The 14,202-nt window shown below is 35.1% G+C and overlaps 1 protein-coding gene across 1 annotated transcript; it reads right to left on the bottom strand.

Annotated features, from left to right (window-relative positions):
* Positions 1–700: 700 nt before the first annotated feature.
* On the bottom strand, positions 701–12,868 carry LOC140742656 (uncharacterized). Its single transcript, XM_073073608.1, is given in 16 exon segments — positions 701–936; positions 1,665–1,719; positions 3,489–3,573; positions 3,880–4,082; positions 4,486–4,552; positions 5,220–5,412; positions 5,812–6,024; positions 7,762–8,009; positions 8,190–8,212; positions 8,972–9,213; positions 9,866–9,920; positions 10,009–10,093; positions 11,025–11,227; positions 11,561–11,645; positions 11,862–12,261; positions 12,505–12,868. Coding segments are annotated over 16 exon segments (2,679 nt in total). The 5' UTR covers positions 12,798–12,868; the 3' UTR covers positions 701–707.
* Between the last annotated feature and the right edge of the window lie 1,334 nt (positions 12,869–14,202).

Here is a 14,202-nt window from a genome sequence, read left to right as displayed (position 1 = left end):
TAACTAAATAAGATTGTTATGAACATAACGAAATAACCCCAAATGTAACTTGGTCTCTAAAAATTACTTATTCGACCCTTCTAAGTTCATTTTTTGCTTTGTGGAGAGGAGGGGAAGGGTTCAGGTTAAGTTGGTCCTTCGAGCCAGGATAAATGGCAGCGGGTCACGTGATAGGACGATTTGTCGTGACGCCCAAACGATTACACGCATCATTAGTCATATTACCACCTTTGATAACGTCATTAATTCATTCATTGCCAAATTTATGGTTGTGTTGGACAGGAAACATCATTTGTTGGGTTTCGTGTGGGAACGGGGGTTGGTGCGTTGACCCCGATTTTAATTTTATTTTTGATGACTAACTTTTTACTTAAGTAATTTGACACTAGATAAATGTCGCCAGGTAAGTTATTTTATGTTTGGATTCCGGAGGCACCACCGCCACACCTATTTCTGCCTAATAGCAACAGTGTTAAGCGTCGCTGTGTTCCGCTTAGAAGGGTATACTATTTAAGGCATATATTATTTATCCCCGACGTTCCAACTTAGTACTTAGTAGCAACGCATCTATGGACAACCGCAGGAATCTTACCTGAGGTTGATTACAGACGTCCATGGGTGGCAGTAGTCACTAACGATAAGGTACACTGCATGTTCTTCTGTTATTTCAACTTTAAAATAAAAAAATGAGCAATAAAACACAGCTTTTAAAAACGGACTATAATAAACAACACGACATTCCACATAAGCACAAACACGTCTAGCAGCGTCTCCACTCCCCCGTTCCCTTTGTCTCTGGGCCTCGTGAGGGTTCTCCGTGGGGTAAGGAGCGACAGGACCCCGTCCATGGTTTCCTGGCATGTCGGCAGGATCTGAGCTGGTGGAAGCGCGAAGCCGTGGTGACCGTCGTCACGAAGTTCGAAGGTTACTACATATCTGTTGGTTGAAAAACAGCGATAATCTAGTGGTTAAGAAATTTGGCCTCTTGATCGAGGGGTCCGAGGTTCAAATCTCACATTTATCAAAGTTACGTGCGTATTAGAAACTAATTATTACTAGCTTAAACGTCGAAGGAGAACATGATAAGGAAACCTGCATACCTGAACAATCTTTAAAAAAAAGTTTTTAAATGTATGTGAAGTCTACAAATACACACTTGGCCAGCGCGGTGGACTATGGCCTAATTCTTCTCATTTTGAGAGGAAACCCGAGCCCAGCAGTGGGGCAGTAATGGGTTGATGATGATGATGATTTTCGTTGAATAAAATATTAGACAGCATGGGCGTAGCTATAGCCTTGGCAAGGTTAAAAGTAGTGACGTAGTAATGGTCCATGTTAGTTAGACAAAAGAACTCTTCGTGGTTTGACTGAGTCAGGTATAAGTGCTTACTAGCACCTTCATGGGCGATAACTGCAGCGAAGCATCAGTGGCAGACAGCAGGTAAGGCTAAATCGTATTACGGCTGATTGCAGATGTCCAAGGGTGATCATTCGTGGTAATTCGGTGATCACTCACCATCAGACATACTCGAATATACCCGTATCTTATTGTAATGTATTTAGAATTCTCATTTAAATAGAATTTGGGCGAAATTAATTTCTGTAAAACCTTTTGAAAGTACTAAACAAAGTTAATCCTTAGTTAGTTTAGGTTTAATACTTACGGAACGTTAAATTTCATTTTTGTCCAACAACCGCTGACCCCAGAGGTCAAGTAACCTGAAAAGTAGCAAAAGATATCAACTTCCAGACACGATAGCCTCTTGTAGAACATAATAAGAGACTATCGTTACATTTATAACCAAAGGTTTCTTTCCCTATTTAGTCTATAAAGAATGAGTTTTAAAACTATTTTATTAAGGCTCCTTTACAAGGAACCTCGGTTTATAATGTCATATTTTCAAATCCATTGGTTGAAGCTTAAATATGGAATACCTGACTGACATTACTATACCTGACATAAAACATTTTCAGAATTCATAGCAGAAAATTACTAAAATCGCTTAGAAAAAATGTGGCAAAGTAATACTTTGGCGTAAATATTCATTTTACTGTCTATCACCCAGGTGTAATGTTATTTCAAGGCTTTTCGTGTTTTAGAAGAAAATCTGTCCGAAGCGAATGGTTCCGTATACATTTTTCTTAGAATAAATTCTATTTTATTTTTGGGTATTTCGAAAATTTTAAATCATAGTCTTTATGTGGACAATGTAAAAACTTCTAAAGTGATTTGGACGGAGATTCACAAAAAATGTTATTAAAACAGTAAAAATATATTTTTAACAAAGTCATGATTAATTTATTAGCTGTCAAAAAATATTTTCTTAACAACTATGGTTCTTAACAACACGGCAAATTTAATTTCGGTAATGATTAAAAAAACCATGACAAATTTATAAGCTGACAAAAAATAGTTTTTTTTTTAAATTCGGTATATTCGGTTAATTAAATTCGATAAGTTTCAGTAGGAATAATACAACGTGAAAATAGGCTAAATCTTTATATATTTATTTCTTATGTGCGTGTGTATGTTACTGAACTCCTCCCAAACGACTGGACTGATTTTGATGAATTTGTTGCGTGTGTTCAAGGGGACTTGAGAATTGTTTAGATTCACAATGTAGTCCGTGGGAAAAGGTTCTTTTAATATTTTTTTAACTCGTAAGTAGAATAGAATCGGAAATTATGCATTTGATCAAGTGATGATCTTTAGCAAAGTTGTTGTCCAAGAGCCCACGAGGGTTTGGGAGTTGGTAAGACCAATTTTCGACAGATGGCACCACTGTCATTCCAATGCAGGTACAAATTTTGCGTTTTATGTATGTCATATAATTTCTTTAAAATGCGGGGGGGGGGGGCGCGGGCACCACTAGTATAATAATAAATTTGAAACATTTCATAAAATACTCGTATCATAGTGAAAATATTTTATCCAATATAGGTACGGATCTCCAAAACCTTAAATGGTTCATATAACCTTAACACACGTCTCGTGTGATATGGAATCTGTCATAAAAGAATAACGATTTACACATTACAAGGCTTTTCTGTGACGTTCATATAATAAACGATCTTGAATTTCTTCGCTTTAGTGTGTACCTACACTACATATACATAAATCATCGATTTGAATTTTCGGAAAGTCAATGCCTATGAGAATAGACGCAGATAATGATAATACAAAGTGATTTATATACAATCAAAATACTTATATATAGATTTTATAGCAAGTAGCAAAGAGCATGCAGTCCATCTGATGGTAAGTGGGTAATACCGCTTATGGATATCTGCAAACAACCCTAGATAATTTGATTGAAGCCACAGAAGTGTTACTACTGAGGACGAAATTGGGACGACTCGGATCAAGCCCTTTAAAGTGGAACACAGCAGCATATAGTACTGATGCTACATTGCTACCCCTTAGAACTAAGCTGGAACGCCTCTAATTACCCCCCTACCACACCCGTCAAATATATCAATATTCTTACCAACAGTATCGTATGCAGTTCCAACAGTATAATGTGTTTTAAATCTGCGACTGATTTCAGTAGCCGCTTGGTCGGCCATTTTTTTCTGCGAAACAAATATCTTTTAAATATAACTCCATTCGAGAAAACATTCTACATTTTATAAATGTGATCAACATAAACACATGTTCTACCTTTGATTGTTTATAAGTTTGATAATTTCACAAATCTTTGAAAAAAGGTCTCTTAATCATAACATGAGTATAAGTTAAAATATACGTCGTATACATGATTTTTTTTTTCGATTTGTGTAGTTACTGTTGGTCCTAGCGACCTGTACAGCTTCACCGGGTTTTTAGGTTTATAGGGTTAAAAACCCTATACATGAACAAATTAGAAAACTCTTACATACCACTTCATCGAAGTTACCCTGATGTCTCTTCAAATGCGTGTACGGTATGATCATGTACTGGCCGTACGAATGGAAAGCCAGATAGTACTCCAGGTCCTTGCTGTGTCGTCTGATGAAGTTCGCCATCGCCGTGCTCTCTGGCTCTGAGAACGCCTTCGTTCCGCAGAATGTCTCCGAATTTATGTCATGGCTCACTCCGATCGCTTTGAAAGGTGAGGTAAGGTTATATTTTGATTTATTGAATTGAATTTAAATTAGTCTTAGTTAGCTAGCGAGTTAGTTAGCGAGATTTCAAACACACAGATAAAAATTCTGAGAATGATAGAATTTGTTATTATTAAATACTTTTGTGAGCTTGTGCACGCATTATGATCAAACCAGTCCAGTTTAAAAGTTATAATGTATTGATTTTAAAACTAAACTGTTTTTCTTGAAATCATAGTTGTTTTTTTTTAACGAAAACCTGTTAAAAGCTAAACATATAATTAAATTATTCGCTCGTGTCCCGTAATGTGTGCAATAAATATGTGCAATAGCCCTTATGTACTTTATACTTAAATAATATAACAATTTCTGTGTCTCAAAAATATTAAAAACCCCACTCACTTCCAAAGGCTACGTCGAAATTTCTATTCAAGTCGACACCACGACTATTTTTTCTCCACATTCGATCCTATGGAAATGTAATTAAAACTTTATGTACAACTGAATTGAATCTAAACGGGATCATTATTGTGGAGACCAAACTTATATTGGGATTATACCCACCACACTACGTTAAGGTTATTTTAAAAGAGCATGTATGAAAAAAATAAAGCTGTGATAGCCTAGTGGTTAAGAAAGTCAGCCTCTCGATTGAGGGGTCGGAGGTTCAAATCCTAGGCGCGCATCTCCAATTTTTCAAAGATATGTCCGTATTAGAAATTAATTATCATTTGCTAAATGGTGAAGGAAAACATCGCGAGGAAACCTGCGTACCTGAGACATTTATAAAAGTAAAAAAATATCTCAAAGGTATGTGAAGTCTACCAATACGCACTTGGCTAGCGCGGTGGACTATGGCTTATCCTTCTAATTATAAGAGGAGACCTGTGCCCAGCAGTGGGACAGTAATGGGTTGATGATAATGATGTATGAAATATGAATTACCACTACCATATTTATCCGATCCCAAAAAAATACAGATTTCGAACCTGAAGCAATTAACTGAAGATATTTTGCTGATTCAAAGAGTAAACATTCCTCATATTCATCTTTTTATTTTACAAATTAGAATCAGTAAAGCCATTATGAGTTCTAACCAGTTCTGGGGCTAATGGATCGATGACTCTTTTACTTACTTTAATATGAGTGTATTCATAGCCATCAGGGTTTAGAACTGGCACAAAGTACCATTCGTAGGTTTGCGCGATGGTCTTCAAAGCTAAATTATGGGATTCTGGGGCGTGAAGTATCTGATGTATCAGGAAAGTTACGAAGCACGGTGATATCCATTCCCTTGCGTGGATCCCACCTTCGACGATCACTTTGGACCTGTACCGAGAGAACGTACAAATTATGATTCTTATCTATATATTTCTAAAAAACCTCCAAGTATTTTTCAAAGGTTTTTTCAAGACTGGGAGTTCTTTTTTCTCTTAAGAACCAACTAGGGATTCCCAACGTATTACCATAATTTATAATAGAACAGTGTGATAGAAGTGTTGCTGCATTTTAACTGCAAAACCTGCCAACTTAACTGCAAAAAAACTGCCATACTGACCCATTGAATTTTCCAGCTCCATTGACTGAATTTAATTCGAATTTTGTATACTTGCGTGCGTGTGCATTATTTAAAAATCTATTTTATTTTCATAACTATTATACTACGAGTACTTATATAATATGAAAGTACAAATTAATCATATCATCATAATTCCGATTAATACTAACCTCAACTTCGACCCTATCAAAGCGATCCGTACTCCCATTATATCTCTTCCCTGGTGAGACTTCCCAATGCTCTCAACTTTCATCACCTTCCGATTCATATGGCTCAGATCATTCAACCAGTTGTAGATGTCGTTTAATCTGTAGAAACTCTGCCAATTAAACGATTCCATGTCCCGTCGAATGTAGGATTTCACTGTTTGCAAGTCTAATGCTCTGAAAAATGAATGCAACGTGAAGAGATGAATAAAAGAAAAACTAATTAATAGTCAACGAGCAAAAGTTATGAAGTAGCGATTGGTTAAAGGAATAGTGTTGGTATGTTTATTTTTAGGCTTAAAGATCCGTAGAAAACTAGCTTTGACTAGAGTAAAGTAGACTAAGACCGAAAAATAATAAAAAACTTATTTGATTAAATGTTGATAATCTTAGACAGTTGGTCCAGTAATTCAAATGGTGTAATTCAATTTTAAAACGGACGTGTTAAAAACCTATCGGATGGCCAGTTTAGCCATTAATCTATCATTAGATTTTTTGTAGCATATAAAGTGTGATACATTGATTGTTAGGAATCCTTGTAGCCGATCATTGGTTTTGAATCCCTACGTTCACTGAGTTCACGGAGTATGGCCAGGTTGCTACAGCCAGTAATATCTTCAACCTGTAGGTTTTCCAATTAAACGATTCCATGTTCTGTCGGATATAGGATTTCACCGTTTGCAAGTCAAATGCGATGAAAAATGAAGAATCCAACGTGGAAATGGACGGATGAATAAAGGAAGAACGGGTTTCCAGAGCTCACTGGATTTGAATGTGAATGAGCAAAAGATACGGGGTGGTGATTTTTTGATTGAAATAGTGTTGTTTTGTTCCATTTTGAAGCTATGGATTGTGACCGTTTTATTAAAACACGAGCTTTTGCTAGCGGATGCTAGTCTTATCCGAGAGGATAGATATTTTGCAAAGTGACAAAAAAGTAAATGTGTTTAACGTTTAATTTATTACGTAAATATGCAAACAACTTTAAAAAATAAAGCCAAGAAATATCAATAGTGATAGAGATAGCGATAGTTAGTCGTTACTTTATAGAACAGCCCATAGACAAAGGCACAGATCTGTATCTCCTACAGGTCTGGGGTATGAAGTTTAGCGAACCGGTAACAGAGCGTCAGGCCCAATCCAGATTGTAGCGTCAGGCTCATTTCTGATTGTAGCCTCAATCTCAATGCTTGTAATCTCAATGAATCTCAATGATTGTAGGCGGTGTAATTACAAGATAGTTGCGGTGTATGATAGGGTATTTATTTCAGAATGTTTGTCGTCATCGAGAGAACGCTTTTTTAAAGAACTCTTAGGTGTGTGGTGTCCTCACAAGGTTTTTTTCATCGATAATGCAAGTGATAATTTATTTGTTGTTCAAAATGTACATGTAATTATAAGCAATATATGTAACTCTGACGCTCTGAATTTACCATAAGAAGATAATCAAAAAATCACAAAATTGTACGATGAATGGATATTGATGCACGGTTTTCAATTTCCGCCAAGAAACCTCTTCATCCTAAAGATTTATTCTTGGGATCAAATATAAATAACGTCGCCTATAAATTCTTATCTTTAAGTGAAATAAATCAGTTCTGCCGTTTGCAAGACTCACAGACATGCAGATGGACAAACAAGAGGTTTTGTAAATACGAGTATAATTTTCTTACATGTTATAATTTTTCATTTTGAGGTAAAATTTGTAGTTGAAATGCTTAAATATAATATTAATATTTCAAGTTTATTTTTCTAATACATATAATGAATAAATATGAATTTAAATTAATATACCAGTGCCCCACATTTATTTATGAAATTGAGGTAAGAAATCAAAGTTTGTAAAAATCGAGTTCAAAGATTCCGTTACCTACGTACATACAAGTCAAGCTTAATAAGCCGTAGTAAAAATACCTTTGAACATCTTCCATGATAGTTGTCAAATAAACGCCGTTATTTTCAGCAGCTCGCAGGAACTCCTTCTTCTGATCTGGTCTAACCATAAACTCCACGGGTCGATACAAGTAATCCCCAGGCCCTCGCCAATAGTTGACATCGTAAGCGGCAGTCAAATTTTGAAAAAACCTCAAATGAACCGTATTTACTGGTATACCACGAAATAAGGTGTAGTTATAGTATTTCTTCTCCGAGCATTCATTTTTGTTTATACACAAGATTATTAGTAATACATGCACAATATTTTTGATTGTCATGATAGTTTTTTCCGAATCATTATTGTTCAAAATCAAAACCACAATGTTTTTACATTTTGACAAACGCAAGACGTCAATGTCTATGGTTTTTTTACGATACAAAACCGAAGAACATAAATAAAAATAAATCAAAAAAAAAGTCAGTAAATATACTACAAATAATACATACATTTTTTCAAAATCATGGAAAACCAGTGAAGGAATTTGATCGGGAAACCGCATAAATGTGGCGGGCCTAAAACGTTCAGCTTATAAAAACCGTACATTTTAGGGCCCGTCCACATTAGGTTGGTATGACAATTGTACCACTCGCCTACTGATAGATATTATAAAACTTTCGGACTGATGTAATATGAACGGAAGGCACCTCATTATTTAAATTTTGATTTTACATCCATCAATTTAATGTGTCTAAGTTGTTTGAGGTAAAGAGTTGTATACTTCGATCACTAATAAGAACTAGATACACAATCAGCGACAAAAAAACGGGGCGACGAAAAGAGCACCCAAATAGACATTTGGGTGCACAAACCTGTCAAAGTGATAGCTTATGACAGCTAGCTTATGTCGTAAAAATTTATTGCTTTTGGTAAGCAGTTTTTAACACCTTTAAATAATAGTGATAAGGTTGATTTTGCATTAATTTTAGATTCTGTCGTTAGAATTTTATAAACACGTATGACGCCACTTTTGAAGTTCATTTTTGTATGGGATTGCGTATCTAGTTCTTATTTGTAATTGAATAAAATTATAAATATTTTTTGTGTGTAGCTTTACTTAAAAATATTCCATCACGTTTACAGTCATAATTGGATCATAGTGTAAGCCGTAGTGGAGATCTATAAAGTACTAAAAGTCATCTAGGTTATAGTTAAATAATTTATTTAAAAACACAGATACAAATATCGAACCAATCAATCAATCAATTTATACAAACATAATAAATCCAAACATCACCAGGAACAGTATAATCCAAAGACTTCCATACAAGACATGACCGTTGCTGAACAGGTTAGCGGCCATGCGCTGGTGCCTCGCGGTCATTATCTCCGTCAGGCCAACCAAGGTCTCCTTGCAGGTTGGTAGGATTTGCTCTGGTGGCAACGCGAAGCCGTAGGAACCGTTGTCACGGAGTATGAAGGTCATCACGTATCTATTGTAAAAAGATAAAAGTAAGAAAATCCCGTGTTAAGTGTGGAATGAAAGTGAAAAGGCAATAGAAATACATTCATGTCAACTGTTATGATACGAGTATATACCACAATATGGAAGATAATTAGGTAATTGTACATAAATGTTTTATTAAGATCTGTTCAATTTGATTACGAGCAAGGCTTAAAAATAATAATGCCATAAGTAGAAGCTTTCAAAAAAGACGTTTTCTACACTCATAGCAAAGTTTACCTTAGATTATTAAAAATAAAGTTACCTGAATTTATATAGAGTTACTAGCTGACCCGGCAAACGTTGTGTTGCCATATAAATAAAAAAATGTTAAGGGTGAACAACCCTTATCACTTAGGGGTATGAAAAATAGATAGTAGCCGATTATCAGACATACTGAATAGGCATATAAAATTTGGTGAAAATCGGTAAAGCCGTTTTGGAGAAGTACGGTAACTAACATTGTGACACGAGAATTTTATAAGATAATATTCGGAGTCGAATAAGACACTTCTCTACACAAGCCAACAAAGAAGGTAATGTGCTATCAATATAAATGTACATAATACTCGTATGTAAACACAAACTTTGGAAATATATCATTTTGTACTAATGCTTCTGAAAGTGTGTACGTGACTTACTTCACTTTGAGATTTTTCTTCACCCAGCTTGCACTGTTGCCGGAAATCCGAAAGCCTGAAACAAAATTAGGTGACACATTATGAGAAAAGCCAACGCAACTTGAACCCAAGATCTTGGGTTTAAAGTAACATTTCGCTCTCACCCAACGTATCGTAAATAGTGCCAATGCTGTATTTGACGCCATTCAATTTGTACATTTTCAATATTGCTTGTTTCCCATAATTTTCCTGAAAACGAAATTTGAAATTCAAAACTCACTTGAATATTCCTGTACCCTTACCATGAGTTTTCAAAAAAATCCCACAATTTTACGTTACGTTTACTCAACCCATTATCCTGTTCCGTTTGCTTCAGTAGACGTAACAATAAGTAAGTGCTCAAGTCTTTTTGTCTGCCTCACATGTTCGCAAAAAAGAGCGACCAAACATAAAGCGCCATTTTGTCAATTAAGACATTTAATGTTACGTTACTGACACTATAGTTCTGATGCAATCCGCTAGGGGCGCTGGTTGGAATTTGTATGGGCAAATACGTAAACAAATACCAAAACAGTCATATTTGTCGAAACGTAAAAACTCATGGTAAGGGTACTGATGTTTACTGTACGGAGGTATGATTGAATTCAGATGAACCAGATTCCTTAGGTCCTGACTTATTCATAACTCTAAAATATGTTAGTTTACATTTAGGGACCACTAGCGCAGACTAAGCTTATGAATATTTACATTTGGATTGTCGCCAAGAAGATAATTATTTCCAGTTCTGAATTGATGCTGCATTTAGAATGATAAACGATTACAACATTATGGTCAAGTAAATTAAAGAACTAAAATATATCTAGTTGTTTGGTATTCTTGTGAATAATAGTATGCGTAAAGTTCGTTTCAGGGAATTTTGGTTGGTTGGCCATTGACGATAGATGGCTCTATGAGTTTAATTTTAAATAGTTTATTAAGAAAAAATTGAAATAGAATCTTATAATAACTCGAACACAAGTGATACCTTTTAAGTCAACATTTTGCGATTTTCTTTAATGGCACATGACCAACATACTTGAGATTAATTACAATCACAAACAATATTTTTTTCAGGCGTTACATGGGCAGATTGGGATCAAAATAAATCGTCAATTATATTATATAAAGATAAATAACTAACCATTTCCGCAAAATTATCAACATGCTTCACTCTATCAGCGTATGGTATAATAATCTTCTGCCCATACGCATGAAAAGCGAAGTAGAAGTTAAGCTTCTCTTTCTTCAGGTTAATAAACTCCGCAAGCGCTACCGACTCAGGTTCGGAGAATGGTTTAGGTCCACAATAGAACTCGTCTAATGGCTCTTTGCTGGCACCATGAGCTGAGGAAATAAGAAGAATACATTAAACATCAACAATTATTGTTCCATTGTTGAGTACGGATCTTCTTTCAGAATGGAAAGGATTCAGGGTATCGATAAAGTTAACAAGGTGCATTTCTAAGTACCAAGAACTTCAGATTTTTTATATTATACCGTTTATGCATGTCTTAATAAATTAACAAAACGCTCACAACTAAGGAAGAACTGTAATATCCCGTCATAAGACCAATTAAGGCATACAACTTGGCTATAACTGTGAAAAGAAGCGGAAATAACAAGATCTTAAATAACATGACTTATTTTTAGAAAATAGTCGAGTTTATAAATACTCACTAGCAAATTCATGTGCAAAGTTTCTGTTTAAATCAACTCCGAAACTGCTTCCGAGAGGTCGTCTGTTCTTTCTCCATAAGCGATCCTATAATACAAATTATGGTAACTCCTTATGTAATCTAATTTTATTAACTAAAATTAACTTGAATAAACATAACATAACTAACTTGAATAAACATTTACTTTTTATATTCTCTAAAGTATAACCAAATACACTGCGAAGCAACTACCTGTTTTGTACATATTCGAATAAGTTCTTCCTCTTATTGCAGAATTTCATATGATCAAAGTTATATCTTACCACTTTAACGCTGTAATCATAGCCGTCCGGATTCACCACTGGTATTAAATACCAGTGATACTTCTTCGCTATTTCTTTGAATTTCTTATGCTGCGACCGTTCCGAATGCAACAACTCATTTATTAAATAAGTCACGAAGGAAGACGTCACCCACTCATTACCATGGATTGCACCTTCTATGATGACTCTAGCTTTAGGTTTACCTTTCTTGATACTAATGACATAAATATCTCGTCCTTCAGCTGATTTGCCAATAGAATTTAATTCAGCAATCTTAGGATATTTTATGGCGATATCAGCTAACCATTGATATATGTCTTCCAAGTTGTGGTAATGTGTCCAAGTAAAAGTCTCAACGTGCAAGCGCATGTATCGTTTGATGAGTTGGGCGTCGAATGCTCTGAAATTAAAATCATATCTTATGTTTTAAGAGCAATCGTGACTACACTAAACTCGTTTTTTCGTTAAAGACAGTCGTTATAATTTTTATATGTATCCACTATAATTTATGTTTGAAAAATTATACTTAGAAATTACAACAAAACTACTAAATTAGCATGCATTTTAAGGGTGTTGTGTTCTGTGTCATTTGATTCAAAACGTGCAACAAAATATTTTACACATTAGGGATTTTGAGACTTACTTCTGAACATCAGTCAGCAGTACATTCGCCTCTAGTTTGAAATGCGAGACCCTCTCTTGAAACAGATCAAGGTCCGTGGGATTCACAATTAGTTGTATATCATTATACAGTCTGAAGGGCCGCTTCCAGAATATCACGTCAATATATTTCTGCGTCTCCAGATTCTGCAAGAACTTCAGTTGGTACCTCTCCATTGGCACCACGTTAAATAACGTATAGTTGTCGTATCGCTTGCTTTGGCAGGACGTAAATGATATTAGTATAAAAAATAAAGCCAAAGATATTTTATTCATCGTTTTGGATTTTGAATCATATCGAATATCGACCGATTGTGACGTTCAAGATGAAATGACGGCTTGTCAAGTTTTGCTTTCTTTTTGCTTAACTTGTGACAATCAAAGAAGACGAAATATATACAAAACTTCTTTCTTGACTAAATACATTTTTGTAGAATTTTAAATGTATTTAGAATGTATTTCGATCACAGAACAATAAAAAGTAGTTTTTTGTGTCGTGATTTACATGAATATTAGAAAAATAAGAGGGTAACGATTGGATTAATAAAGATCATCAAAACTATTAAATAGTTAAAAATAGCGAATTATACCGATAGTTAAACAAACTATATTATTAAACTATTCAGAGACCATGCAAAGTTTATGTCCACATATGAATTGTAAAAAGATTAATCTACATAGAGATGTAGATAACACGTCTAAAAACAACATTAAAATGGTTTTGTACACAATTTTCCCAGAGTTTCGGCAAATTTATTGATGAGGACTGCTCCAGAATAACTTTAGAGTTTTTACAGCATTCACCAATATATTGCAAAATACAAAAAAGGTATTGAATTCGCTATAAATAACGTTCGCGTATCTCTGAGCACATCTATATGCAATAGGTGTGACCGTCCTGCTGATTTATGTGGAACATAAATTGTCCCTACGATTAGCGATACGGCTAGTGTCCCTTGAATTCTATTGTAGAACTACGCATTACCCTTTCTCGATCAAAGGGTTCTTTGGTATATATGATCTTTTGTTCGAATTTAGTTGAAAATCAATAATTTTGCAGTTAATTGTGAGTGCTTTTGACTGACTTTTGGAATTTGGACCAGATGGATATGATGTATTTAACTTTAATAAGGGAATACTTGTTTATTTGTATGATTGGAGTGAGAAACAAGTTTGGAGTCTATCCAAAAGGTTGGTGGTCGCTGCTGCCTATGGACATCTGTCGCAAACTTCATTTAAAACGAGACCTTTCACTTGAATTTGATTACAGATGCGCTGCCACTAAGGACTTAGATTGTTGTCTTATATGCAAGTCAACCGCTATCCAAACCTTTCCACCGAGACACAAGAGCTGCTTCGCACTAAAAACTTTGGCATTTGTAACTATCAAACTATACTGGCACTATCCATTTCACACAATAATTGTCTTTATTTTTTTTTATTTATAACACAGAAGTAGCAGACGAGCGTGTAGACCATCTGATGGTAAGTGACTATTGCCACCCATGGACATCCTGAAGTCGGCCACAAATGCGCTGCTACCTCTAAGGACTAAACTGGAACGCCTTCGAAAAGTAATTCTCCCTTACCACACACTCCAACTAAAACACAGCAGCGCTTAACATTGCTGTTTTACCTTCTCCACCTTATTATTACGACTTCAGTATATCATCATGAAAAT

Source organism: Epargyreus clarus, unplaced genomic scaffold, assembly GCF_041222505.1.
Source record: "Epargyreus clarus isolate Ecla_fem2 unplaced genomic scaffold, WU_Ecla_fem_2.2 ptg000006l, whole genome shotgun sequence".
NCBI lineage: Eukaryota > Metazoa > Arthropoda > Insecta > Lepidoptera > Hesperiidae > Epargyreus > Epargyreus clarus.
The sequence above is the reverse complement of the archived record's forward strand: the minus strand, read 5'-3'. Positions and strand labels throughout refer to the sequence as shown.